This window comes from Narcine bancroftii, chromosome 4 (assembly GCF_036971445.1).
Source record: "Narcine bancroftii isolate sNarBan1 chromosome 4, sNarBan1.hap1, whole genome shotgun sequence".
Lineage (NCBI taxonomy): Eukaryota > Metazoa > Chordata > Chondrichthyes > Torpediniformes > Narcinidae > Narcine > Narcine bancroftii.
The window spans coordinates 223,531,052-223,558,563 of record NC_091472.1 but is presented as its reverse complement, the minus strand read 5'-3'; the positions used below and the strand labels follow the sequence as shown (position 1 = coordinate 223,558,563).

Below are 27,512 nucleotides of genomic sequence, written 5' to 3'. Positions count from 1 at the left end.
CCGTAACTCTACTATTTATTAGTTCTAAAGGTATGTCATAGATACTCAATAAATTCTCAATACCATGTAATAGTTGACTCTTTCTTTGGGGGGACACACTGTTCCCATCTGTTTTCAAGTTCCATTCATCATCCCCTTTCTTATCAGATTCCATCACCAGCAGTCATTTGTTGTCTCTGCCAACACCTCTCAGTTCAAATTTATTGTCAGACTACACACATGACATCACATACAACCCTGCGATTCTTTATCCAGAGGGCCGGGCAGAAATTCTACTTATGCATAGTGTAATCTGTAATCAAGAAAAAAAGTGTTCAAAAGAGGGAAATGTAAACAAAGAAAAAATCAGAATCAGAATTTATTATCATGAACATGTCTCAAAATTTGTTGTTTTGTGGCACCATTGAGGTGTGAATATTGCTATAAATTACATTTTTTTAAAAATAGTGTATAAGAGAAAATGAGGTAGTATCTGTCATTCATTGCCTATTCAGAAATCTGATGGCAGAGGGGAAGAAGCTGTTTTTGTACTGCTGAGTGTTCATCTTCAGGGTCCTGTACCTCATGGCCTGGGTGGTGGGGGTCCTTGAGGATAGATGCTGCTTTCTTAAGACACCGCCTCTTGTAGATGCCCTTGATGGCACTGGCACCCAGACCAGACAGTAATGCAACCAGTCAGAATACTCACCCTGTTGAAATTTGCAAGTCTTTGGTGATATACCAAATCTCCTCAAACTCCTCATGAAGTCTTGCAACTGGCAAGCCTTCTTCATGATTGCTTCGACATTGAGGCCCCAGGACCAATCCTCAGAATTGTTGACACCCTGGAATTTGAAGTTCTTTACCCATTCCACTGCTGACCCCTCAATGAGGACTGGTTTGTGTTCTCCTGATTTCCTCCTCCTAAAGTCCACAATCAGTTCCTTAGTTTTGCTAACAGTAAGTGCAAGGTTGTTATTGTGAGACAACTCAATCACTTGATCTATCTCATTCCTGTATGCTTCCTCAGATAGTGTGTGACCCTATGTGTACAATAGGAACATTTAAAAGATTCTTAGAAAGGCAGATGGACAAAAGGAAAATAAAAGGTTATGAGGTCAGGAAGGTTTAGTTTTTGGAGTAGTTTTATATTGACTACCGCAACGTCATAAGCCAAATGGCCAGTACTGTGCTGTAATATTCTATGTTCTGTTCACCCAGTAATGTCTTTCCATTAGGTCAGTAACTTCAAATTCCTAGTGTCAATATCTCTGTGGGTCTGTCCTAGAACCTCCATGTTGATGCAATTACAAAGATGGCTCGTCAACAGCTACACTTTGTAAGGAGTTTGAGGAGATTTGTTAAGTCACTGAAGACTCTCGGAAATTTCTACAAGTGTTTTCTTTGGCTTGGCTTCGCGGACGAAGATTTATGGAGGGGGTAAAAAGTCCACGTCAGCTGCAGGCTCGTTTGTGGCTGACAAGTCCGATGCGGGACAGGCAGACACGATTGCAGCGGTTGCAGGGGAAAATTGGTTGGTTGGGGTTGGGTGTTGGGTTTTTCCTCCTTTGCCTTTTGTCAGTGGGCTCTGCGGTCTTCTTCAAAGGAGGTTGCTGCCCGCCAAACTGTGAGGCGCCAAGATGCACGGTTTGAAGCGTTATCAGCCCACTGGCGGTGGTCAATGTGGCAGGCACCAAGAGATTTCTTTAGGCAGTCCTTGTACCTTTTCTTTGGTGCACCTCTGTCACGGTGGCCAGTGGAGAGCTCGCCATATAACACGATCTTGGGAAGGCGATGGTCCTCCATTCTGGAGACGTGACCCATCCAGCGCAGCTGGATCTTCAGCAGCGTGGACTCGATGCTGTCGACCTCTGCCATCTCGAGTACTTCGACGTTAGGGATGTAAGCGCTCCAATGGATGTTGAGGATGGAGCGGAGACAACGCTGGTGGAAGCGTTCTAGGAGCCGTAGGTGTACCGTGTACCGTGGAGAGTTCTGCATCACTGCAATGGCTGCATTACTGTCTGTTGCCAATGCTCAGGACAAGAAAAAAACTCTAGATGGTTGTTAACTGGGCCTGAGACATCAAGGCACCAGTCCTTACTCCATCGATGACATCTACAAGAGGCAGTGTTTTAAGAAAACAACCTCTATCCTCAAGGATCCCCACCACCCAGGCCATGTCCTCTTCATTCAGCTACCATCGGAAAAAAGGTACAGGAGCCTGAAGACAAGCACTCAGCAGCACAAGGACAGCTTCTTCCCTGACAATAAATTCTGATTCTGCTGGAACTCGGAATGGAGAGCCTGTTTTTGAACATGTAAATGGTGTAATTTTCTCAACAGAGCTAACTGTATGTTACAAGGGGGCTTAAAGGTGGGGACGTTAGCCTGGGAGCAGGCAGTCAGTACCTCAGAAGCACACAGAGAACAGGAATTTCTGCTGGCTGGTGTCCCATGAGTTTTCAGCCAGTTTTTGACGTCTTGATCTTCAAACATCCTTTTCCTCAATTGACCGAAGGTTGTGTTGATGTATTGTTGCTGGTAATGACTTTCACCATCAATGTCTACCTCTGCTGAAAGGTGCTTCCCAAGATTTGGGAAGTGGTCAGTGTTTTCCTGGGTCTTGTCATTGACCCTTTTGTTGAAAGGCAATAGAGGTTGGAACACAATCTTGACAAAACAAGTGTTCTGACTTTATTCAGAGGAACCAGCACAATATGTATGGCATCAGTCCCAGTTAAAGTCATCTTCTGAGCGAAGGACTACAAAGAATTTTTCCATCACACAGGCATCAATGTCACTGGATCAACTACTATCTACTCCTCTACATACACCAACCTGGTCCCAGAACAACAGCATCAACAGACGTTTGCCACAAGATGATGAATGCCAAAGCTGCAATAGTCATGAGCGGTAATAGTCAACAGCCTGAGCTCTTCCTCTGGAGATCCCCTGAATCATCGCCTGTCCTTCATTTCCTGTAGATGCTGCATGTCCAGCTGAGTTTCTCCAGCACCTTTGTGTACTGCACTAGGCCCCAGCATCTCCAAATTTTCCTGTTTACCAGTAACCCTTGATCCTCACAGTATTCAAAAATCCATCCATCTTTGTAGTGAACACACTTGGTAATAGGGTATCCACGTTCTTTCTGGCTTGTGAACTGCAAAGGTTTCCTAGACTCTTTGGGTAAACACATTCCTTCTATTCTGAGTCTTGATTGACAAGCCCCATGGATTCCAACAGGCACTACACACTGCAAGCAGCCACACACCGTGCTAATGTAGGGGGAAATGTACGATTCTGTCCGGAATTGAGGACCCCCCCCCCCCCCCCCCCCCCCAACATGGCGACACCAGCCCCTGCACCATTCTGCTGACAGATCCGCTGCGGGCGAGAGGGCGGGACGATCTGCGTGATTGACGTGACCGTGGGCGGGATCACCTGCGTGATTGACATATTCATGGGCGGGATCATCGATATGAGCGGCGGTTGGAACGTTGCTGTGGTTACCGAGGCCTAGTGGTCGGCCCTGCTGCGGGAGGCCCGAGCTCGAGTGGAGCGGCAAACTGCAGGAAGGATGGAAAGACGGGCCTTCCAAAACCCCTACTTAGACTACGAGGGTCCGGCGTCCACCGAGGGGTTGTTCGACTCCTCGGGCCACGTGAGTGCGGTAGAGTGGGGCGAGGCCGATGGCCTGCAGCAAAAGGGTTGTGGACCGGGGAAAGGCAGGGCCTCCGGGGAGGGGAGGAAGATAGGCGGGGGAAGGGGACCCAGAGAGAGTGATTGGCTTTGGAGGGCCAATTGCTGTGAAAGGTGGTTGGTCAAGGTGGGACGCTTAGAAAAGGGAAGGAGGAAACTGTGCAGAGGAGAAAGGGATCAGGGGTTGGCCAGTGCAAAAAAGGGTAAGGGGCTAGAGCCAGGGCCACGAAGGGCCAAAGAACAGGGTCAGGCTAGGCCCAGGAGGAAAGGAAGCCTATTGCATCTGAGAGAGATTGGTTCGCCAGACCTGCACAGTTCGCAGTCAAAGTTCAGATTTATTGTCAGAGTGTGAGAAGTGCCTTCGTGTTCACAAAATATGCTCGAGACAGAAGTTGAGAACAAAGAACATTTATTTATATTTACAGCATTGCAAGGTTGGGTACTCTCCCCTTACCTCGGGAAAGTACCCTGAGGGCGGGAAGCCTCTTTGTTTTTATACAATTTTTACTTCACCTCCCCTTACATTTGTCTTACGTTTGTCCTTCTTGGATTGGTTTGGCACTTTTCCCTATTCGTCTGACCCTTGACTGACTCCAACTTTCTCTTATCCCGTGCTCACACCTCCTTTCCCCACCCCCCTATTAAACAAGCTCTTTGTGTGTGTACGTGCATATTTCTATGCTTAAATTCCTCTGTTATCTTGTTTACTCTGTTCTGCTTTTTCATGCGCCGTTTTACACAAAGAACATTTCAGCTTTTTCCTTGCTTTTTCTTTCTACCTTCTATAACTGTTTCAGAACTCCTACCATTAAAATAATAACTGTTTCTAAACTCCTACAATCCACCCCTTAAAAAGAGCTACGCTTTCAAACCTGTCTAAATAATAGAGGTATCTTTTTCCCATAGTTTCAGAAGGTTCTCTGCCGCTTCAGCATAATCCTGTTGTTGCAGAACCATAATGGGACTGATTTGTCGAACGGCTCGACTAACCAAACACTGGAGGCAAGGAAGGATGCAAGGGATCAGTATTAAGGCAAGAAGTATAAAGGCAATAAACATAAGTGCTGAATGTATCCATGACTAGGAGCCACTAAACCATTTAGACAACCATGAGCCAAAGGTGGGGTGCCATGTTTGCACAGGCACATGGGAGAGTTTCCGTATACCTGAAGAGATATCTTTAACAGCTTGTCCATTATTATCAATTGTAAGGCAGCAATTGGAGAGACTCAGCTTGCCACACACACCACCTTCTGCAGCCAATAAATAGTACAGGGCTAGGCGGTTCTGATAAATGGTAGCCTGGATTTGCTGTTGTTTCTCTGCCAACAAATCTAAGGCAGTAGCTGTCTGGTTAGTAATTACTTGTAGGACAGCCTGCAAACGGATTAGACAATTAAGCATGTAAATTGGAGTTCGGTACCCCCATGAACCATCCTGTGCCCACGTAGCCGGTCCATAGTATGAAATTATGCGTTAAGGGGGCCAGTCATTCCCCCATTTGCTGATCTCAGCTGAACAGCGTTGTATGGGGGAATGTAATCGAGTGGAAATATGCTCATCGGAATCTGGAGGAAGAAAATGGAAATGTGGTTGAATCATACCAATACAACAAGTCCCACTCCAGTCGGGTTCAAGGTATGTATAAGCCATATTCCCACAAATCCAATATAAGCCGTCGGGTGCATAGCCGGAAGGACTAGAATCTTCCCAGAAGGATGTCAGCGCAGGAATGGCCTGATAAGGGTTGAAACCAGTGCAATTCCAAAACTCAACGTCGGCAAGGTCAGATGTGTCATTAATGGGAACCGAGGTTACACGTGGAACATCTGATGGATTAGAAAGGGACAGGAAGCCGGTAGGCGGGGTTGGAACCCAATTTCCACTAGTGATATTTTTCCAGCGCCGGCAAGCCAAATCACCCTTTGGGTACCTGCCGTGTTCTTTTACCAAGCACTCAAAGCCTTGTGGATGATTTTCCAATTTCAAAGACTCACGGGATCAACCAGAAGTGCTAGTGGAAAGATTGGAGACAAGAAGTGTACGATCATCTAATGGCTCACCTCTCCATGGCCAAGTTCCATCCCTGGTTGGGCCGCTACAAATCCAACAGTTACGAACACCAAGCTCCTGGATGGTAAGTTGATGTTAATCGACCCATAGGTTATCTCCAAGTCTATGCTTATTGGCTTGTATTCTTGCCCTCTCGTATAAGTTCTTTTGAGACTCGTGTGGCGAAACAGTGATCATGTTGGTACCACTATACTTAGAACCTGCCCGCAGTGAAATCACTTCCTTCACTAGAGAGTCTCCCGGTTTGCCTAATTTGGAGGCACAGAAGTATCCTGGTGGGGGTGGGGGGGTGGGGTGGGGGGCAGGACAGGAAGAATCTATTTCTTGTCCTACCTCGGGGAGAACCCTCTTGTAGACTTAGAAAAATGGTATATGTCTCGGAGGCAAAAGAACAATTGTCATTCTTTCTTGAGACTACGCAACCCTCCTTCGTCCCCGTCTACTTCTCAAAATACTTAATTTCCCTAAGCTCAACATCATTACCTGAAATGCAGCCCCTCTTCCAAAAGGACTTAACACACTGGGAGCAAGACGGAGTGGAGGCGAAAGCAATGGGGAAAATAAAGAAAAATACAAGCAAGGACATTATTATTATACACAAATCAAATTTTTCGTCGCAGGGTGAGCTTGAGGTCGCTAGGATGTCGCTCTTACTGCCAATATGAGCCTTCGAGGTCAGTGGAGATATTCTCGAGGGGCTGGTGATAACGTTTCACCCTCTGGACATGAGTCCACCCTTTTTCACGTGTTCGTACAGCAGTATCTGTAACTAGAAGGGCATAAAAAGGACCATCCCAGGTTGGCGTCAACTTAACATCTTTCCAACTCTACCTAGTCACTGGGTTGAATGCTATGTATGGGGAATTCCAAAGGCGGCGTCTGCGCCAGAATCCCCCTTCTTCTCAGATCAGCCAATGTGGCGGAAAGTTCCTGCAGATACTTAGATATAAATTGATCATTTGCCTCCGGTATTGGGAGGTCTGCATGGGAGCCCAGATAGGGAAGGCCGAACATCATTTCATATGGGGAGATGGCAATATCACGACGGGGAGCGGTACGAATACGAATCAAAGCCAGGGGTAAACATTTAAGCCAGGAGAGACCTGTCTCAGCATACAGGCGGGTGAGCTGAAGTTTACTCCCATGGATGCCTCCTTTGCAACCTCATCTGCCTGTCTGTTACCTCTGGCTTCGGGGCTTTCCCCTATCTAATGTCCCCGGACATGGACCATGGCCACCTCCTTCGGTAGCATTAAAGCATCCAAGCATTTGATTATTAAATTTTCATGGACTAATTTTTGGCCCTTTCCTGTAATCAATCCCCGTTCCTTCCAAATTTTTCCAAAGGTGTGTATAACTCCAAAAGCATATTTAGAATCTGTGTAAATTGTTCTTGCTTTTCCCTGTAGCCCCTGGGGGGCTCGACACAGCGCATATAAGTCGCATGTCTGAGCCGACCAGAGACCAGGGAGGCGACCAGCTTCGATAACAGAACCATCTTTTCCATCCACTATGCCATATCCACTGTAACGGGTTCCTTCTATACAACGAGAAGAACCATCTCTCTCCCTCACATAGAGGCTCATCCCCTAGATCGTTCCGGATCTTAGTCTGCAAATCTATTATTTCCAAGCACTCATGTTCCAGCTGATCATATGCCGTCTCACATGACGGAGATACTAAGAATGCAGCTGGGTTCTGGTCCCGATTAGTAATCAGCGTCAAGTCATCTCGGTCCATCAAAATTGCCTCATATTTTAGAATTCTCGAATCAGTCAACCATCTACCCGCACGCTGTAACAGAATAGTTCTAACTGTGTGCGGGGTATGGACAATCATGGGTGTGCCAAAGGTAATCTTTCAACCCTCTTCTACCAGGACAGCGGTGGCAGCCGGAGCCCCATTCGCTCCTGGGTCAATACACCCGTAGCTGCCCCAACCTTTGCATTAGTAAATAAGTCAAATGGTTTATTCAAATCAGGTAATGCCAACACTGGAGCCTTGGCGAGACAACTCTTTATCCTCTTAAATCCCTTCATTTCTTCCTCTGTCCAGACAGCAAGAGAATTATCTAGGCCAGCTAACTTGTACAAAAATTTTACCAAACTAGAATAATTTTCTATCCAAATTTGGCAATATCCCACCAAGCCCAGAAACTTCCTAAGTTCACGAGCGTCCTTGGGAGGAGGGACCTGCAGAATTCTGCGTACTCTTTCCGGACTGATACGTCTGCTTCCCTGACTAATTAAGTGACCCAAGTATTTTACCTCTGGCTGTACGAATTGTAACTTCGTCTCGCTAACTCGCAATCCTTTGTTTCCTAAGAAATTTAACATAGCTACTGTATACTGTTTAACAGTCTCTTGTCCTCCCGTGATTAATAAGTCATCTACATACTGTATTAATTGACAGTCTGGTCTTTTTGGCGCTTCATCCAGCACTTATTCTAATACCTGGCCAAACAAATTAGGGGACTCTGTGAAGCCTTGTGGAAGAACTGTCCAGCGATACTGGTTCTTTCACCCAGTATACGGGTTCTCCCATTCAAATGCAAACATGTCCCTATTGCCCTCATCCAGAGGACAAACCCAAAAGGCATCTTTCAGGTCTATCTCGCTGAACCATTCACTATTCGGATTTATTTTTCCCATAATTGTATAAGGATTAGGCACAACGGGGTATCGGGCCAAAATCACCTTATTTAATTCTCGTAGGTCTTGTACCAGCCGATAAGTACCGTCTGGTTTTCGTACTGGCAGTATTGGGGTGTTAAAGGGGGGCATACAGGGTTCGAGTAACCCATCCAATAATAGTTGATCAATCACGGGTTGCAGTCCCTTCCTTCCCTCCATTGGGATTGGGTATTGCTTTCGTCTAACTATCTGAGTGGGGTCTTTCAACGTGACCTGAAGAGGAGGTACATCAAGCCCCCCTCTATTTCCTTTCCTTGCCCATACCCTGGGGTCAACCAACATGCGGTCTTCCTGTGTCAATGTGTAGAACTGGACCCCAATTCCCTTTCCTTGAGGCCAGGTCCCAATACCCAATAGATCTTGCAAATCCCATCCCAGCAGGCAGACTCCTGCTTGGGGAACTAGTAAAATATCTCCCTCTATCACTTTTCTTCCCATCTGTATTCTGAGGCCTTTTAATTCTGGAACCTCAAAATCCGATCCCCCAACCCCTGAAATAACTACTTTCCCATTAGTCACCGTTCCTTTGGGTTTGGCTAGAATACTAGAACGAGCTGCTCCCGAATCTACCATAAAAATCATGTCCTCTTCGTGGGGTCCTATGCTTAAGTTTACTAATGGTTCTCCATGCAGCCCCACGGCACTCCTTACAAGAGAACCTTGACTTCCCTAATCTTCCTCTTCCATCAAAACATAGGACCGCGTGTCCCTAATCCTCTGGGGACATTCCCTCTTAAAGTGTCCCCCTCTTTTACAATCGTAACAAACCTTGGGCCCTGTCTGCCATCCTCTATTGGAATCACCTCTTGGGGCCCCTGCTCGTGGACGGGGACCTTGGGGTTCGTCCCATCCTTCAAATCCTGGCCCTCCTCTTTCTCTCATTTCCATCCATCCTCCCGGACCGTTGGTCCGGCGTCTTTGACTTCCCTGCTGTCCATCTACGACTTCCTTTACCGCCTGCATTAATATCTTCGCCTTTCCTTTCTGCTTATCCTCACTTCTCTGAACATAAGCTCTCTGGGCTATTTGTAGAAGTTGTGATAATCCCTGTTCATGCCAATCTTCAGTCTTTTGGAGTTTCTTATGTCTGGGGCTGAATTTGTAACAAATCCTGTCAAAACACTGTTCCCCCACTGGCGACTCTATATCTAACCCCCCCCCCCCTCCATATTGCTGTATTGCTGCCTGCAATCTAGTCAAGAAAGCTGAAGGAGTCTCCTCTGGGCCCTGAGGGACTTCAAATGCCTTTTTAAAATTTTGCCCCTTGGGTTCCGACTCTCTCATTCCCTTTATTAAATTAACCCTATATTCTTCCATTCGAGTTCGGCCTTCAGCAGTTCCTTTATCCCAATTTGGATTCACCAAGGGAAACTTGTCTTCTCCCGCCACAGCTCCTGGACCTCCTTGGTGTTCCCGATCCCATACTCTAATTCTCGCCTGTCTAATCATTCCTCTCTCGTCCAGAGTAAACAAAAGCCTTAAATATGGACATCAATTCATCCCAGGTGTAAATATTTGGCCCCAAAAACTAATCCAATTGTTCTGCACAGGCCTGGGGGTCCTCTATCAAGGACTTCATTTCTTGTTTAAAATTCCTCACTTCTGTACTTGTTAGAGGGACGTTAACAAATCCCATCACACCTCCTGGACCTCCCAGGGGCACTTCATGAAGGGGACACATTCGCGCCTGGTGCTGGTCCGATCCCTGTCCTCCTGGTAGGGCGGGGTCCCCCTTCTGTCGTCTAGGACTCAAATCAAACTCCCCGGCTTCCTCCTCACGGAGGGTTTCACACTGTTCTTCCAACAATCCTGTACAATCTGGGTCACCAACCTGGGAAGTAAGGGGTGGTGGAGGACGCTTAGCCTGTGATCTAGTCCTAACTACATTCTTCTGTTCATTTTCGTTAACAAGGTGTGGGGGGGTGAAGTGGACGACATTGGGAGGGGAGGATAAAGTGGGTGGGGAGGAAGAGGAGGAGGCAGCGGAGGAGCCGGCTCGGGATATGGAGGAGGTAATGCCTGTAAGGGGTCCCATTTTTCAGGAAGAGGAGCCAAAGGCTCCAATTCCTCAGGTTTTGCCGGATTCCTTGTAGTCATCACCATTTGGTTCGATTCCACAAATTACCAACAGGCAGCGTAATCCCTGCTCTTGGAGTCATCGGGTCTATTTTCATAAAGCCACGTATTCAGTGCCTGACATACCCAATCCTCATCCGAACCGTATTTTGGCCAAAATACTGAAGACCCTTTAATTGGATTCTCAGGCCACTCGTGGCAACAGTACGGGATCATTTTCTTTTTTATCTTTCCCCCTGGTCTTTCCCGCACCCCAATTCATCAATTGCCTCCCAATGGGCTTCCTGGGGGAATTCTGTCAACCGGACCTATTCTCAGACCTTTCTTTTTGCTCCCTCCCCCACCCATGGTGGAAAAAATAGATCTCTGGCTGTTGAGCCTTCCCAGCACGTCACTTATACGGCTGTCCTGTTGTTTGTTCTCAACGCCTCTTAGATATCACTCGCTACGTCCACTGGCCGAACACTCGGTGACCAGGAGTCCGGCTAAATCAGCCGGGCTGCACCGACCACTCTTCAGACAAGCGCCAGTCAGTGGAAGGAGTGTGATCCCGGACGAGCCCCCTAGTTGTAAGAAGTGCCTTCGCGTTCACAAAATATGCTCGAGACAAATGTTGAGAACAAAGAACATTTATTTATATTTACAGCATTGCAAGGTTGGGTACTCTCCCCTTACCTCGGGAAAGTACCCTGAGGGCGGGAAGCCTCTTTGTTTTTATACAATTTTTACTTCACCTCCCCTTACATTTGTCTTACGTTTGTCCTTCTTGGATTGGTTTGGCACTTTTCCCTATTCGTCTGACTCTTGACTGACTCCAACTTTCTCTTATCCCGTGCTCACACCTCCTTTCCCCACCCCCTATTAAACAAGCTCTTTGTGTGTACATGCATATTTCTATGTCTGCTTAAATTCCTCTGTTATCATGTTTACTTTGGCGCTTTTTCATGCAACATTTTAGCTTTTTCCTTGCTTTTTTCCTTTCTACCTTCTATAACTGTTTCAGAACTCCTACCATTAAAATAATAACTGTTTCTAAACTCCTACAAGAGTTCATGTATAACAACACATACAACCCTGAGATTTTTGTGCCCTGTGAGGCAGGCAGAATTTCTACTGGAAGCAGCAGTTACTTTGGCCAAAGGCTTCCCTGTTGCTGAAATGGACCTTGTGAAGATAGTGTGTTATTTTACAGTGCCTCAAAGTGTACACCAGAAAGCAGTTAGTGTAACCGAGTAGAGCACTCGGGCTGTGCAACGAGAGATTGCAGATGCTGAAAAACAGAATGCTGGATGAACTCAGCAGGTTGGCAGCATTCATGGAAGGCAAAGATAGTCGATGTTTTGGGCCAAAGCTCTTTATCAGTAGTGGTGCTGCTTGGTTCTACCTCCTAGCCAAGGCCTACAAACATAATTGCACTATGGTTTTCATAAGCTGCTGCCCATTGAGCTTGTACCATCATATCTCAACTCCATTTTAGATTCCCTTGGTTAAAATCATCTGATTGCACAAGTACAACCCAACAAAACTTGCAGGTATATAATCAGATATAACACATACAGACAAACAATATATATGCAGGACAGGTGTTCATATAAACAAATAAATAAACCAATATTGTTTAATGAATATGAATCTCAGATGGTTAGTGTGAGCAGTCCTTTTGGTCATTCAGGATTCTCACTGCTGTTCTTCTGCTTCGTGCTGCTGGTTGTGATACTCCTGTATCTCTTTCCCGATTGGGGGAAGCTGAAAGGTGCTGTGTGCAGGGTGGAAGGGGTCATCACAAATTTTGCATGCCCTCTTCAGACAATGATCCCGGTAGATCATGTGTGACATTTTGCAGGCTCTCCACCACTTGAACAACTTTAAATTCCCTCGCCTTGACTGATTGATTTTCACCATGATGTCCAGTCCCCATACACTTGCATCCTCCATAATGAAGGTCTTAAAGCTCTCTGCTTATTCCTGGATATTAATCACAACCAGTTTCTCTCATATGTGAGAGGAACTGGTACTCATCCATAACAGTTTCTTCAACTTCTCCCACTTCCTCTACATTAAAGAAATAGAGATGGCTAAGTGCTATACCTGAATTTCATTGGTTATGGGGAACAATCCATAATGCAAACCAACACTTAATGCTTCCAAACTCTTTCTCTGCTACAGTAATGCTGTGCTATGCACCCATAATGAACTCAGATTTTAGATTTATTGTCAGAGTACATACAGCCCTGAGATTCTTTTTTTCTGTGGGCAAGGCAGAATTACTACTTAGTGGTAGTGCAAAAAAAAGACTGTATATAGTGTATACACGGAAACAAATAAAGAATTGTAAACAAACTGTGCAATACAGAGAATTTTTTTTTAAATCAATAAAATGGAGAAGTAAGAGTCCTTAAATGAGACTCTGATTGAGTTTGTTGTTGAGAAGTCCGTGGTGGGAGGGTAGCAGCTGTTCCTAAACCTGGTGGTGTGAGTCTTGTGGCACCTATACCTCTCTCCTGAAGGCAGCAGTGAAAACAAACCAGGTGCTGGGTGGTATTGATCCTTGATGATTGCAGCTGCTCTCCATCAGCAGCATTCCCTGTAGATGTTCTTGATAGTAGGGAAGGTTTTTCCTGTGATGTACTGGGCTATGACCTCTACCTTTCACAGGGCTTTATGCTCGGTGTCTCCATCACGTAATTGTGATGCAGCCGGTCAGCACACTTTCCACCACAAATCTATAGAAACTTGTCAGGGTTTCTGATGTCATACCAAACCTCCTCAAACTCGTGAGGAAGTAGAGATATTGACGTGCTTTCTTCACAATGCCATTAGTGTGTTGTGTCTAGGAAAAATCCTCCCAAGAGAGTGCCTCCAAAGAACTCAAATTTGCTCACCCTCTCCACCTCTGATCCCCCAATGACCACTGGATTGTATACCTCCAGTTTTCCCTTCCTGAAGTCTACAATTAGCTCCTTAATTTTGTGATATTGAGTGCAAGGTTGCTGTAGGTGCACCATTCAGCCAAGTTTCAATCTCCTTCCTGCATATCGACTCATCACCTTCCTTTATGGTATCATGCGCAAATTTGTAGATGGTGTTATTGTCGTACCAAGCCACACAGTTGTAGGTATAAAGTGAGTAGAGCAGGGGGCTAAGAAGTACTGTATTGCTCCAGTGGAGACTGTGATGTTCTTATCAATCATCACTGATTGTGGTCTGAAGATGAGGAAATCTGTGATCCACTTACACAGCGGGGTGTTGAATCCCATGACTTGGAGTTTGCTGATCAATTTTTGAGGGGATGATGGTGTTAAATGCTGAACTGTAGTCAATAAAAAGCATCCTGATGAATGGTCTTTACAGTCTAGGTGTTCTCGGACTTTGTGTAGAGCTTGCCAATTTTATCAAATTCTTTGTCAATTTCCACTCTCCCTCACATTCATGGACTATCTCTGGTATGCCTCTCCTTTTCTTGTCCTCTCTGTCTTCATCTTGAATAACTGACTACCCATTGACATCTTTTACAAACCTACTGACACCCAAAGTTAACTGAATTCCCCCTCTTTCCACCCACTCTTTCGTAAGGATGGTATTCCTTTCTTTCAGTTCCTCCGTCTCTGTTACAACGATGAGGTTTTCCATCCCTGAACATTCAAGATGTTGCCCTTCAGTAAACTTTGTTTCCCCTCCATTGCTAGTACATATCCCACGCATCTGCCCTTGCTCCATTTCCCTTCCCCGACATAACAGGAATAGGGTTCCCCTCATCCTCACCTACCATTGAATCTTTCTCCTTAATTTCTGCCACCTCTAACAAGATCCCGTCACCAGAAATGTCTTCCCCTCCCAGCACCAGTGTAGTCGTGCAAAATAGCAGGCAAAGAGTTGGGGAACATTACCATTGTAGGTTTGCATCATGAATTATTCCAGATAGCCAATGAAAGATGGGCATAACTGAGACCCATGCAAGTATCCTTTCTGTAAGGATTACTCTCTCCACGACTCTCTTGACCATTTGTCCCTTCCCACTCGTTACCCTGGCACTTGTCCCTGTGACTGCTTTAAATATGCTGCACCTGCACCCATGCCTCCTCCCTCAACAGCACTCTGGACCCTAAACATTCCTTCCAAATGAAACAACCTTTCACCTGCAAATCTGTAGGGGTCATTTACTGCATCCAGTGCTCCTGGTGCTCCCTCTACATTGTGGAGACCAGATGCAAACTTGGGGGGGTGGTGGAAATCGCTTTGTAGAGCACCTTTTCTCCATCTGTCAGAACATTCAAGATCTCAATGGCCAGCCACTTTAATTCCACTTACCATTCTAATGTATTCTATCCATGGTCCACTGCAGCCAGTTACAGAATCAAGTTTATTGCCAAGAAAATGTGTCACAAAATGTATTGATTTGTGGCAGAAGTATTGTACATTACAGGTGCAAACATTGCTATAAATTACATTTTCTTAAAAACACTATTTAAAAATAAATAATTTGTGCTTAAAAAAAGAGAAAAAAAGTAAGGTAGTGTCTGTAGTTCGTGTCCATTCAGAAATCTGATGGTGGAGGGGAAGAAGTTGTTTTTGTAACATTGGGTGTTTGTCTTCAGGTTCTTGTACCTCCTTCCTGATGGTAGCAGTGAGAAGAGGGCATAGCCTGCGTGGTGATGGTCCTTGAGGTTAGAGGCTGCTTTCCTGAGACACCATTTCTTAAAGATGTCCTTAATGGAGTGATGATGTGCCCATGATGACGCTGGCCAAGTTTACAACCCTCTCTAGCCTTTTCCTATCCTGTGCATTGGCACCTCCATACCAGATAGTAATGCAACCAGTCATAATACTCTCCATTGTTTTGCCAGGTTCTCACTCAAATCTTCATTTGAACCTTAGTTCTAATTTAGACAAGGTAACAATTCAAGATGGGATTTGGGCATCACTGGGAAAGGCAGAATATATTGTGTTTCCATTAGTGATTGGTTGCGCTGATCCATAGAATTTATGGGATGAAGGTACATATATCCTGGAGCAAGGAAAGAACTTTGACCCAGTGACAGCTCAGAACATTTATGTTGAACTATACGACACGAAGACTACAAACAGAAAGGCCTCCCAAAACTTCCTGACCTCTATCATAGAGGTCTTAGATAGCAGCAAGTGGGAAAGTCTGGACCAACAATTACCCTGGGGGAATTGATGGATTCCTTTAGATCAAGTAAGACTCCCAGAAGCGATGGCTTACCAGCTGATTTGTACACGCTCTGTGGGACTGGCTGGGCCTGAACCTGCTGACAGCATGTCAGACTCCAGACTCCATGAAGAAGGGTACCATCACCCTCATCTACAAATAGAAGGGAGAGAAGGAGGATATCAGGTATTGGAGACCCATATCATTGTTAAACACTGACTGCAAAATCCTGTCCAGACCATTGCCAATTGAACCAAGTCTGCCCTGGGGCAGATATTCAACCCAGACCAAACCTGTGTGGTTGTAGGCAGGAAGATTTCTAAGCCTCACGCTCCTCAGGGATACCATTGCCTATGTGCAGGACAGGGGGGTGGAATCCTGCCTGGTAAGCTTGGACTAGGAGAAGACCTACAATCGAATATCACACACGTACATGATGGATGTACTCTCCAAAATGGGTTTTAAGGAGGGAATCCAAAATTGGATTAAACTACTCTGCACGGACATCCATAGCGCAGTCCAAATCAATGGTTTGGAACCAGATAGCTTCCCCATCAAGTCTGGAGTTAGGCAAGGTTGCCCACTCTCTCCAGTTCTATTTGTGTGCTGCATAGAGCCCTTTGCCGAATGCTCTGGAAGAATGAGAGCATAAGAGTGATGTTGTCAGGCAGTGAAGGCACTCAGGTCAAGGTCTCTCTGTAATGAAAGTCACCAGACAATGGTGGCCCTCTTCCTGATGAGCACCTTCATGTGTGGGTGTATCAGGTTGTGTGTGGAACCATAGTGGGGCATTAAGTGCCACTATGTATGAAGTTCTACCTGTCCTAGGTGTTGCTAAGGGTAGACCTGGCCCCTTTGCCACGTAATGTCCCAGACAGTTGGACTTTGCCGCACCACCTACCTTTCATGGAAAAGTTTTTTCAGACCTACGCCTTTGAGGACAAGGTCATCAGGCAGGTATATAAAATATTGAAGGGTAGAGATAAGGTAGATGATCACAGTCTTTTCTGCAGTGTCTGAAAGTAGAGGACATAGGTTTAAGGTGGGAAGGGAAATATTTAAAGGGGACCCTTTAAAAGGGAAGATTTTCACACAGAGGATATGTGTATATGGAACAAACAGCCAGATGAACTGGTGGATTTGGATAGAATTTCAGAGTTTCAACAAGTTTATGGATAGAAAAGGTTTCGATAGAAAAGGCAATAGTACAGCATCTTGGTTGGCATGGACAGGTTGGGCTGAATGGGTTGTTTCCTTGCTGTGTAACTACTTGAGCCTATGGGGTCAACCATTCCAAATACATGCTAGAATACACCAAGATAGCATGAAGTGGATTCCCTGATATGGAAGGAATGATAGATAAAGAAGGTGTAAGTGATACTTTTATTGACTGAAGCATTTAAGATGAAGGATTCAGTTGTAGGTGGATATTTACTAGGTTCAATTGTTTTCTTTAGGACAAGGGTAGATAAGGCAGATTTGATAAAGGTTCTTGTGTCATTGCACCAGATAGGAGGATGCACAATTTGAAGGTTTTGAGTTAATAGGATATTTTATTTTGTAGTCCAGTTAGCTTTTTCAAGTAGATGCCCTTTTGGAGTCCACAGTGTGTAAACTGGTTGCTCAATTATTAGTTATCTATTTGCATTAAAGCTACGGTTCCTTTTATACAGTACTTATGAAAATGGTTCATTTATGCTGGAAACTTTGACAGGAAGAGAAGAAATGAACATGTCTGAATAAGTTGTGTGCATTTGGTCTTTTTTTAATTTTGGGTGATCTTGTGAAAACTTTTTTATTAACTCTTTACAGTTAAATAGCAACTTCATTCAACGTCTACAGAGCAAGATCAGTGATCTTCTGCAATATATGGAAAATGGCCTTTTAAAAGCTGATCAAACTGATTGCAGCACCTACACTGGATGGGCAGGTACTGTGAGCACTGAATATCTAAAAATAATTAAATTATATTGTCAAAAGATTCAAAAATAAGGGAACATGTAATTTTAGAACTTGGAAACTATTGCAAATTCAGATTCTTAATTCCTGAAATCCCAAACTATTAGGAATTAATTTAATGCAAAAAGATCTACACTAATGACCAAGCATTTTTTTCTTCCTTTGTTCACCCTTTCTCTCTATTGAAACCAAGTCTGATTGCATTCTCTATTTCAATTTTTCTTCAGGCATAAAAATCTTTTATTTAAAAAAAATCAGTATCTTCATAATTTTCTTCCTTCTGAAGTAAACTGTTTATACCAGTTGTTGCCTTGTCAGTAACATTCTAAGTCAAAGGTCCAAGTTATATTTCAAAGATTAGAGCACAGAAATTGACTGGCTATTCATTACTTTGTGAATGCTGCATAGTTGGCAATTTTCAAATGATGTATTGAAGTGAAACAAAAAAAAATCTGTTGGAAGAACATAGTGGACTGATGTCAATGGAGGCAAAGAGTTGGTGATTTGGGTCCCTGCTGCAGCAGATCTCAACCTGTCCTCTACAGCATCTTTGGAGACAAAGCAGCAATCCTTTGTGTCCATAGATGCTGCTTGACCTGCTGAGTTCCACCAGCAGTTTGGTTTCATTTGCTCCATCTGCTGTCATCTGTGTCTCCTGAGATATTGAGATATTAGTGTTCTCTCAGACACACTGTTTGGAAGGAGAAGCGGGAAATATTTCTTATATTCTGACTAATACTTAAATGTACATTCAACATCTCACAGGACTTGTTATATTATTGTTTATGGGTATTTGTTGCATGTAAATTAGCTGCTATGCTTTCTAATGTTGCAACAATGGCCATACTTCAAAAGTACTTCATTGGTTACAGAAGTGATTTTTGGGATATCCTGAGATTGCAAATGTATCTATCAATATATTTTTAAACCTAAGTTTTATGTTATCTGATGAGTGTTCCTGATTGATAATGTCTTGTATTATGGGATTGGGCCCTGAAAATAAATATTTCAGTAGCTTTTGTGGTATAAATACAGAATAATATGTTTATGTAAAGTCAAAAACTGAAATGGGGGTTTTAGCTGATCACCTCCAGCCAAAGCAGAAAAGCAAAGCATGTTATTCCAGTAAAGTTACAAAACATGTTTCAAAAGCAGAGAGTGACTGTGGAGTCCTACTCCAACAATCAAAGGAGCTAAATTGTGGGGAGGTATATATATAAAAAAGCAAGTTCCCGCTGAGTGATTGCTTGAGTATCGTGCTTCTGGACATGGATGGACATCACAAAATTACAGTGTGTAGAACTTGGAGAACATTCTTAAATTCTGGAAAATTTTAATATCGCAATTTGTTTGTCTTCGTGGCTGTTTGCTTTTAGTGCTTTGTTCGAGTGCTGCTTTTGCGATCTTATTGATTATGTTGGAAAAGTACTGGTTACACTCAGTGACCTTGGTAAGGACAGTGGTGATAATGACAACATTTGACTGGGCTTAAGGGGACTTGTTGGAAGGTAGTGCAGTTTGATCCAATGTTGAGAACTGGCTTTATTATTTTAATTTACTGTAGTTGCAGATGGTCCCCAAAGTTTGTAGTAAAATAGCATATAATTAGTTTTTATTTATTTTTCTGATAACCATGGAATTGGTTTGTTATAACATTAATCAACGGTAATTCACTAAACAATGGCAAGATGTGCAACTTTCAAGAGATGATTTACAAGTTTAGGAATTGTTCAAAGAAATGAGTAGATCATTAGCTCTTTACTGGTAGTCTCTTGAATCCTTTGATTACATGGTAGAGGCCCAGAATTTGTTAAATTGTTTAATGTTTTAACTGTTTGCTACTACCACAAAATAAAAACCATTACCATCTTTGAAAGCAGATGAAATGCAGAAACTTCTTTTCAGGTTATGGGTTAAGTGCTATATTTCAGCTGCTTTCAAAATTTTAGGCAAGTAATAATAAAGGGGAAGATAGATTATGAAAGTAAACTCATACAAGTATAAAAAAGTACATTTTAAAATAATTATATAAAGAGAATGGTGGCTAGAATGAACATTGGTGTCTTAGAAGGTGAGAAGGGTAATGGGCAAATTGCCTAGGGCTAGAATGATTGTTTTGTGTTAGTTTTCATTAACAATGGCGTGAAGCAAGGCTGTGTTCTGGCACCAACCCTCTTTTCAATCTTCTTCAGCATGATGCTGAACCAAGCCATGAAAGACCCCAACAATGAAGACGCTGTTTACATCCGGTACCGCACGGATGGCAGTCTCTTCAATCTGAGGCGCCTGCAAGCTCACACCAAGACACAAGAGAAACTTGTCCGTGAACTACTCTTTGCAGACGATGCCGCTTTAGTTGCCCATTCAGAGCCATCTCTTCAGCGCTTGAGGTCCTGCTTTGCGGAAACTGCCAAAATGTTTGGCCTGGAAGTCAGCCTGAAGAAAACTGAGGTCCTCCATCAGCCAGCTCCCCACCATGATTACCAGCCCCCCCACATCTCCATCGGGCACACAAAACTCAAAACGGTCAACCAGTTTACCTATCTCGGCTGCACCATTTCATCAGATGCAAGGATCGACAATGAGATAGACAACAGACTCGCCAAGGCAAATAGCGCCTTTGGAAGACTACACAAAAGAGTCTGGAAAAACAACCAACTGAAAAACCTCACAAAGATAAGCGTATACAGAGCCGTTGTCATACCCACACTCCTGTTCGGCTCCGAATCATGGGTCCTCTACCGGCACCACCTACGGCTCCTAGAACGCTTCCACCAGCGTTGTCTCCGCTCCATCCTCAACATCCATTGGAGCGCTTACATCCCTAACGTCGAAGTACTCGAGATGGCAGAGGTCGACAGCATCGAGTCCACACTGCTGAAGATCCAACTGCGCTGGATGGGTCACGTCTCCAGAATGGAGGACCATCGCCTTCCCAAGATCGTGTTATATGGCGAGCTCTCCACTGGCCACCGTGACAGAGGTGCACAAAAGAAAAGGTACAAGGACTGCCTAAAGAAATCTCTTGGTGCCTGCCACATTGACCACCGCCAGTGGGCTGATAACGCCTCAAACCGTGCATCTTGGCGCCTCACAGTTTGGCGGGCAGCAACCTCCATTGAAGAAGACCGCAGAGCCTACCTCACTGACAAAAGGCAAAGGAGGAAAAACCCAACACCCAACCCCAACCAACCAATTTTCCCCTGCAACCGCTGCAATCGTGTCTGCCTGTCCCGCATCGGACTTGTCAGCCACAAACGAGCCTGCAGCTGACGTGGACTTTTTACCCCCTCCATAAATCTTCGTCCGCGAAGCCAAGCCAAAGGACTCTTCTAATAGATATTGTGGATGTAATGGGTCATGAGGACCTCAGTACAATTGCTATTATAAGTGAGGTAGTGCTGAATATACTAGTGGACCTAAAAAAAATAGTTCTCCAGTTTTTATGAAATCATCCCAGGGTACTAAAAGAAATGGCAGAAGTTATAGTAGAGATGTTTGTGATAATCATGTAAAATTTTCTGGACTCTGGGCAGGACCTGACAAATTGAAGGACTGCAAATGCCACACCAGTTTAATGAAGGATTTAAGTAAAAGGCAGGTAACTATTGATCAAGGTTCCCTTTATTGTCATGTAATAATACAAAAAAAAGTGTAATATACACTATATACATCAACCTTTGTTTACCATAAAGGCAAACAAAGAATCGCAATTAGTGTTGCCCAGCACCCACAATAATAGAAGCAAAACCGAATCACTTCAGAGACACTGTGTCCATGGATTCCCCTCCAGCCCTCCTGCAGCCTATCCAGCCCACAGACTCCTGTTCAATCCATCGGCAACCTGAGCTTCAGATCCAAACATGATATAATCAGAAAGCATTTCGGGTTCGCGGTCTTTTGGTGGTTCAAATACTTGGATCTTATAAGTCGAGCTCCAGCAGCCTGCATTGAGTCTTTTGACCACAAGTTGCCAACAGTCTGTTTGGTCCTTCAGCAGCTGAGCCCATCGCAGATTCTCTGCCGTGGTCACCTTCCCTGTAGGGTCATTTCTCAGGCTTCTCAATGGGGGAGGGTGTTCCCTTTTTTTGGTGCCCTGCACCAGGTCACTGCTCCCCTGGGGTCTGCAACCCCTTGTACTACACTGCCCAGCACAGCTGCTATCTTGGGCGTAGACAGGATGTTTTAAAAGCCTGTATGGAACCATTGGTATCACGACTAGACAGTAGGACTCTGCAGACCAGCACTGTGTCTCCACTCCCCATTCTCCCAGGTCTATGCCGGTGGCAGCACTACCATTTGAAAATACAGTAGACTTATCAATGATCTTTAACGGTTGCAGTTGGAGAAATGCAAAGCTATCATTAAGGAAGAAATAGCGGGACATCCGGATAGAAATGGTTTCATCAGGCAGATGTAACATGGATGGATTTGAGAGGGGCAGGTACTGTTTAATTATCTTACTGGGAGTTCTTTGAAGGTGCAACGAGCACAGTGGACAGAGGGGAACAGATATTGTATACTTGGATTTCCTGAAAGTGTTCAATGAGATGCTGCAAAAAAAATTTTTTTCATTAAATAAAAATGCATTGAGTTCAGGGTAATGTATTAACATGGATTAAAGATTGATTAACTGACAGAAAGCAGAGAGTTGGAATAAATGGGTGTGTTTCTTTGGTTGACAATCAGTGGTGAGCAGAGTGCTGCAGGGGTTAGTATTGGGCCCACGACTGTTCACACCATACATTAACAATTTGTAAAAGGCACCAAATATAGAGTATAAGAGTTTGCTGATGACATTAAATTGAGTGGAAATCAAATTATACAGAGTCTGCAGAGAGATATAAATAGTTTAAGTCAGTGGGAGAAGATCTGGCAGATGGAGTCTAATGTGGGTAAATGTGAGGCTTTGCACTTTGGAAGGAAAAAAAAGACCAGATTATTACTTAAATGGGGAAAGATTGCAGCATGCTGTTGTGCAGAAATGAATCGCAAAATGGTTGGGGTAGTTTACAGGTGCAACAGGTTATCAAGAGAAATGCAATGCCGCCCTTCATTACTAGAGGAATTGAATTTAAATGAAGAGAGATTCTGCTGCAACTGTATAGGACATACCTGGAATACTGTTTGCAATCCTGATCTCCTTACTTGGAAAATGTATACTGTGTAGCGGAACGCTAACCAGGACTGTGTGGCGGGAAACAGCGAGTAATGGCAGAAATGCTGACCAATCTGAGGCCAGCGCTGCTGTGATGTCATTCTTATCAGCAGCGGGAGAGAATATAAGCAGAGCTGCCAGTACAATAAACCAGTCTTCTATTTCTTGGGTGTGTGTTATTCTTTCCACACTCTGCAGCAGCACGGATGTTACATTGGTGACCCCGGCAGGTTCAACCGCCAGTTGGACCCGAAGATGCCGGAACAGGCAGCTCTTCACGTGGTTTCGTTGAAGCTGCCAACGTTCTGGGCGTCGCAGCCACACATGTGGTTCAAACAGGCTGAGGCATAGTTCCACCTCTGATAGATCACCACCGATGACCCACATTACTACTATGTGGTGAGTTCGCTCGACCGGGGCACGGCAGCAAGGGTCGTTGATTTTCTGCGGCAAGGCAAATACAATATCCTCAAGAAGCTATTAATCTGCACTTTTGGGCTCTCACAGCACAAGCGTGCTGTCCGATTGTTGCATGTGGATGGATTGTGGGACAGAGCTGAGGGACACAGGCCTTGCTTGCTCTTTGAGCAGATTTTCCTGGAGCAGCTGCCCAAGGATATCCAACTCTTGCTCGCTGATAAAGACTTCAGCGATCCCAGGAAAGTTGAAGCCCAGGCTGTTGCGCTCTGGAGAGCAAAGAAAGAAAACGGTGCTTCAGTGGAGCCGATCGCTAGGCCCCACACACAGCCAGCAACAAGGCCACTGAAAGCAGATAGGCAAGAGGACCCCCTACCCAATAGTACTGCTACTATCACCAACAATGAAGTTTGGGGGCCTGTCAATGCTGCCCACCCTATGCGTTTCAGGAAAATGCCATGGCCAACCGTCATTAATGGCTGCGGCAGTTGGCAAACGTGACAGCCTCCTCCACGTGTGGGACTCTCTGTCCAGAAAACACTTCCTCATTGACACCTATGCTGAAATGAGCGTCCTTTCCCTTAACCAACAGCACACAGAATGGCAAGCTGGGCCAGGCACTTATGGCAGGGAACAGCACCACCATAAGAACTTTTGGCACCCGCACCATCCCTCTCTGCTTCGGCAGCAATCGGTTCAAGTGGACATTCACGATTGTGGTGGTGGAACAACTGCTCCTGGGAGCAGACATCCTGTGAGCCCATTGCCTGCTGGTGGATCTTAAAGAGCAGCGTTTGGTGCACACCAGGACTTTTCAAACGATGCACCTGAGGGAAGCCAAGTTATCTGTACCCCACCTCAACTCTCTTACTTACTCAAATACAGCACCTTTGACTGGGAGCTATTGGCACTGTACCTGGCAGTCAGGCACTTTAGTTATTATTTGGAAAGTAGACAATTCAGGGTCTTCACAGCCCATAAACATTGTAGGGCTGCTACCGGTCTCCCACGGGGTGAGATATCTCCTCGCCATGATTAGCCGGAAACAGTCCCATTGGCCGACACAACGTCTGAGACCTGCAACAGGGCATTGATTAACACCTGGGTGTTGAGATTCAGAGTCCCGGAGCATATGACTTCCGAGAGGTACACAGTTCACTTTGGGACCCTGGGCAGCGCTGGCCAACTTGCTGGGAACCCAGCTCCACCACACTGCAGCATACCACCCTCAGGCTAATGGGTTGATGGAACGGTTCTACAGACATCTAAAGGTGGCCTTGATAGCTCGGGTCAAGGATCTGAACTGGGCAGACGAGCCACCCTGGGTCTTCCTGGGAATCCGCACCATGCTGAAAGATTTCAAGCCCTCAGCAGCCGAGATGGTGTACGCCGCCAAAGACCCAAAGGACCCGATAGCCTCATTGACAAAGCTGAGGGAAAGGCTGGGTACTCTAGACCCTCTGCAGCCAGACCAAGTCCTAAATCCCCAAAAGTTTTGAGACCTGTGAGTATGTTTTCATCTGGAGGGGGGCACACTGGACACCTCTGCAACAGCCGTATGAGGGGTCGTACAAAGTAGTCAGACACAACGGGTCTTTGTGTGTGCTGGATATTGGTGGTAAGGAAGAGATTTTCACCATCGACTGCCTAGTCTAGCCAGCACATCTGGGACATTAGTCAACCGGTTTCCACTCAGCCCCTGTGACGCAGAGGTAGACCACCAAAAGTGGCAGACAGCGCTTCGATTGCCGGTTCTGGGGGAGGGGGGGCGGGTTGTCATGTCGTGGCCCACTAACCAGGATGCGACCCTGTACACAAGATGGCTGGCGACCACGCAGACCCCACAGGGACCAACGACCTTTGTCCCAGGTGGCAACCTGCACAGCAGGAAACAATGAGCAACGGAAGGAACACCGACCAATCTGAGGCTGGTGCTACTGTGATGTCACTCTTGTTGTCAGCAGCGGGGAGAGAATATAAGCAGAATTGCCAGTGCAATAAATCATTCTGCGACCTCAACTTCTTTAATATGTGTCATTCTTTCCACACTTTGCGGTAACTGGCTTTGGAGGTGGTGAAGAGTAGGTTCACCAGGTTGACCATGTTGATTCCAGAGATGAGGAGGTAAACCTGTGAAGAGATTGAGACACCTGGAATTATACTCACAAGCATTTAGAAGGATGAGAAGGAAATCTTATGGAAACAAAATTCTGAAAGGAATAGATTAGAAACTGGAAAGTTGTTTCCACTGATAGGTGAGACTAGAACTGGGGTACATAGCCTCAAGGTTCAAAGGAGTACATTTAGGACAGAAATTAGGAGAAACTGCTTTTCCCAGAGAGTGGTGATATTTGTGGAATTCTCTGACCAAGGAAACAGAAGAGGTTGCTATTAATGCGACACTATTACAGCGCCAGCGACTTGGGTTTGAATCTGGCACTGTCTGTAAGGACTTTGTATGTTCTCCTCATGATCACATGGGTTTCCCCCGGGTGCTCCAGTTTTCACCAAAACATACGGGGTTGTAGGTTCATTTGGGTGTCATTAATTGCGAAGCATGGGCTTAAATGGTCAGAATCTGCTTCTACCGGGTTGTAAATTTAAAAAAATTAATTTAAAAATGTATATTTGAGGCATATATTTGTGCATAATAGGGAATTAAAGGTCATGGGAAAGGACACGTAGGTAGATTGGAATTCACAGCTCAGCTCAACAGGTCGCTTGCTCACTGCCACCCACACCCACACCTCATTCAATCTGTTCAGGGAGCTGCTCTTTGAACAAAGACTCAGCATGGAACCTGATCACTGAGGCCCAGCACTCCCCTCAAAGCAAGCAATCTATCGTCTGCTCTTCACGACAGTGGGCTTGGGGCCTGCCCTTGCCCTGGCTTCTTTCCCTTCCGCCCTTGCACACCCATGGGTCCTAGTGCACCTATCAATCGGCGATTGTACGGTTGGGGGAAGCAGCCTAAGCCTTGGCATATAGCAGGCAGGAGGACGCGTTGGTGCAGTTGCTCGTGTGCGAGGAAGCTTCAGCATCTTAGCCATGCAAGGCTGGAGGGTTTCCATCCAGGTGAGTGAAGGAAATACATTAAAACAAATTTTTCCTGAAATCTCATGCTAAAAATGGCTGGAGGGGTCCTGTGTGACATCAAATACGGTACATCTTTTTGCCTAAAAGATGCAACATTACCATTAACAAAATATTGGATGAGTATGACTCAATGCAAGTTAATTATTTATTTTGTCGTCCTGTTTTGAAATTACTGCTCACATTCCTCTTGAAAAGTGTAAAATTATTACCATTAGTTGGTGAATCCAAACAGCTTCCATGGGCCAGCAGTTTACATCTCATTCATTTTTATGCAAAATAAATGATATAATTACTATAATTCAGGTTTCTTCGATGATGGATATAGCAGCCCTTTTGTTTTATAGTGTTTACATTTGTAATAATTTACATTGAACAAGTCCTACTTTGGCTTAATAACTTGATTTCTGTCAATAAGAAATCCTTTTAAAAAAAAAAAAATCAAAAAATTTTTGTCAAATATTTTCAGCACTGAGGTAGTCAAATTTGCAGGAAGTCCATCCTATTGATATTTGTGTATCAAATCTGTAAAGTCTGACATTGACAGTTGATCCTGTTATAGCCCAGGGAGATTGACTATATGTGAGAATGATTCCTTTTCATGAAAAGTGTTGACAGTTTGCTGTTTCTTTTTAAGTGAGTGACTCATGACACAGGAATAGTTTATGCTTGATTGTTTGAAAGATGGGAATGGATAATAACTTGTGCATAACAATTATTTCCATTCCTTCAGGGATTGCTTTGCTGTACCTACACATGCACAATGTTTATGGTGATCAACATTTTCTGCAAAAAGCTGCTCATTATGTAAATAAAAGCCTGAAATGTCTTGCTGGACGCGTGGTGACTTTTCTGTGTGGTGACGCAGGACCCCTGGCTATAGCTGCAGTTGTATACCATAAGCTGCAGCAAATGCAAGAATCGGACAATTATATCAATCAGTAAGTAAAACACAAAAATTAAATTTTTCTTAGTTTATCTTTCCTAACCTATTACCTGAGTACTTGGTGATCAGCATTTAACTCCCATTCCCCTGATGCCTTCAAAATTCTCACCTTCTTGCTTAAATTGTTTTCTGGCCTGTATCCATTTCTGTCTCCAGTCTGACATCCATAATCTCTAAGAAACTTAGAAAAGCCCCTGGTGAAACCATGCTACATTCTTCCTTTTATTCCAAGGAAAGTAAGCACAG

General features: G+C 44.7%; 1 protein-coding gene across 5 annotated transcripts in view; it reads left to right on the top strand.

Moving 5' to 3' along the window:
- Nucleotides 1-3,434: 3,434 nt before the first annotated feature.
- Nucleotides 3,435-27,512, top strand: part of lancl1 (LanC antibiotic synthetase component C-like 1 (bacterial)) — a 60,010-nt gene continuing 35,932 nt past the window's right edge. For 2 of the 5 annotated variants that reach the window (XM_069934065.1, XM_069934068.1), the window contains exons 1-3: nucleotides 3,435-3,643; nucleotides 17,506-17,623; nucleotides 27,054-27,261. In XM_069934065.1, the coding sequence (XP_069790166.1) occupies nucleotides 3,560-3,643; nucleotides 17,506-17,623; nucleotides 27,054-27,261 (410 nt within the window). In that variant the 5' untranslated portion in view covers nucleotides 3,435-3,559. Of the gene's footprint in view, nucleotides 3,644-17,505; nucleotides 17,624-25,245; nucleotides 25,352-25,982; nucleotides 26,303-27,053; nucleotides 27,262-27,512 lie in introns of those variants that run through there. The other 3 variants (XM_069934063.1, XM_069934067.1, XM_069934066.1) reach the window with 3 other exon arrangements.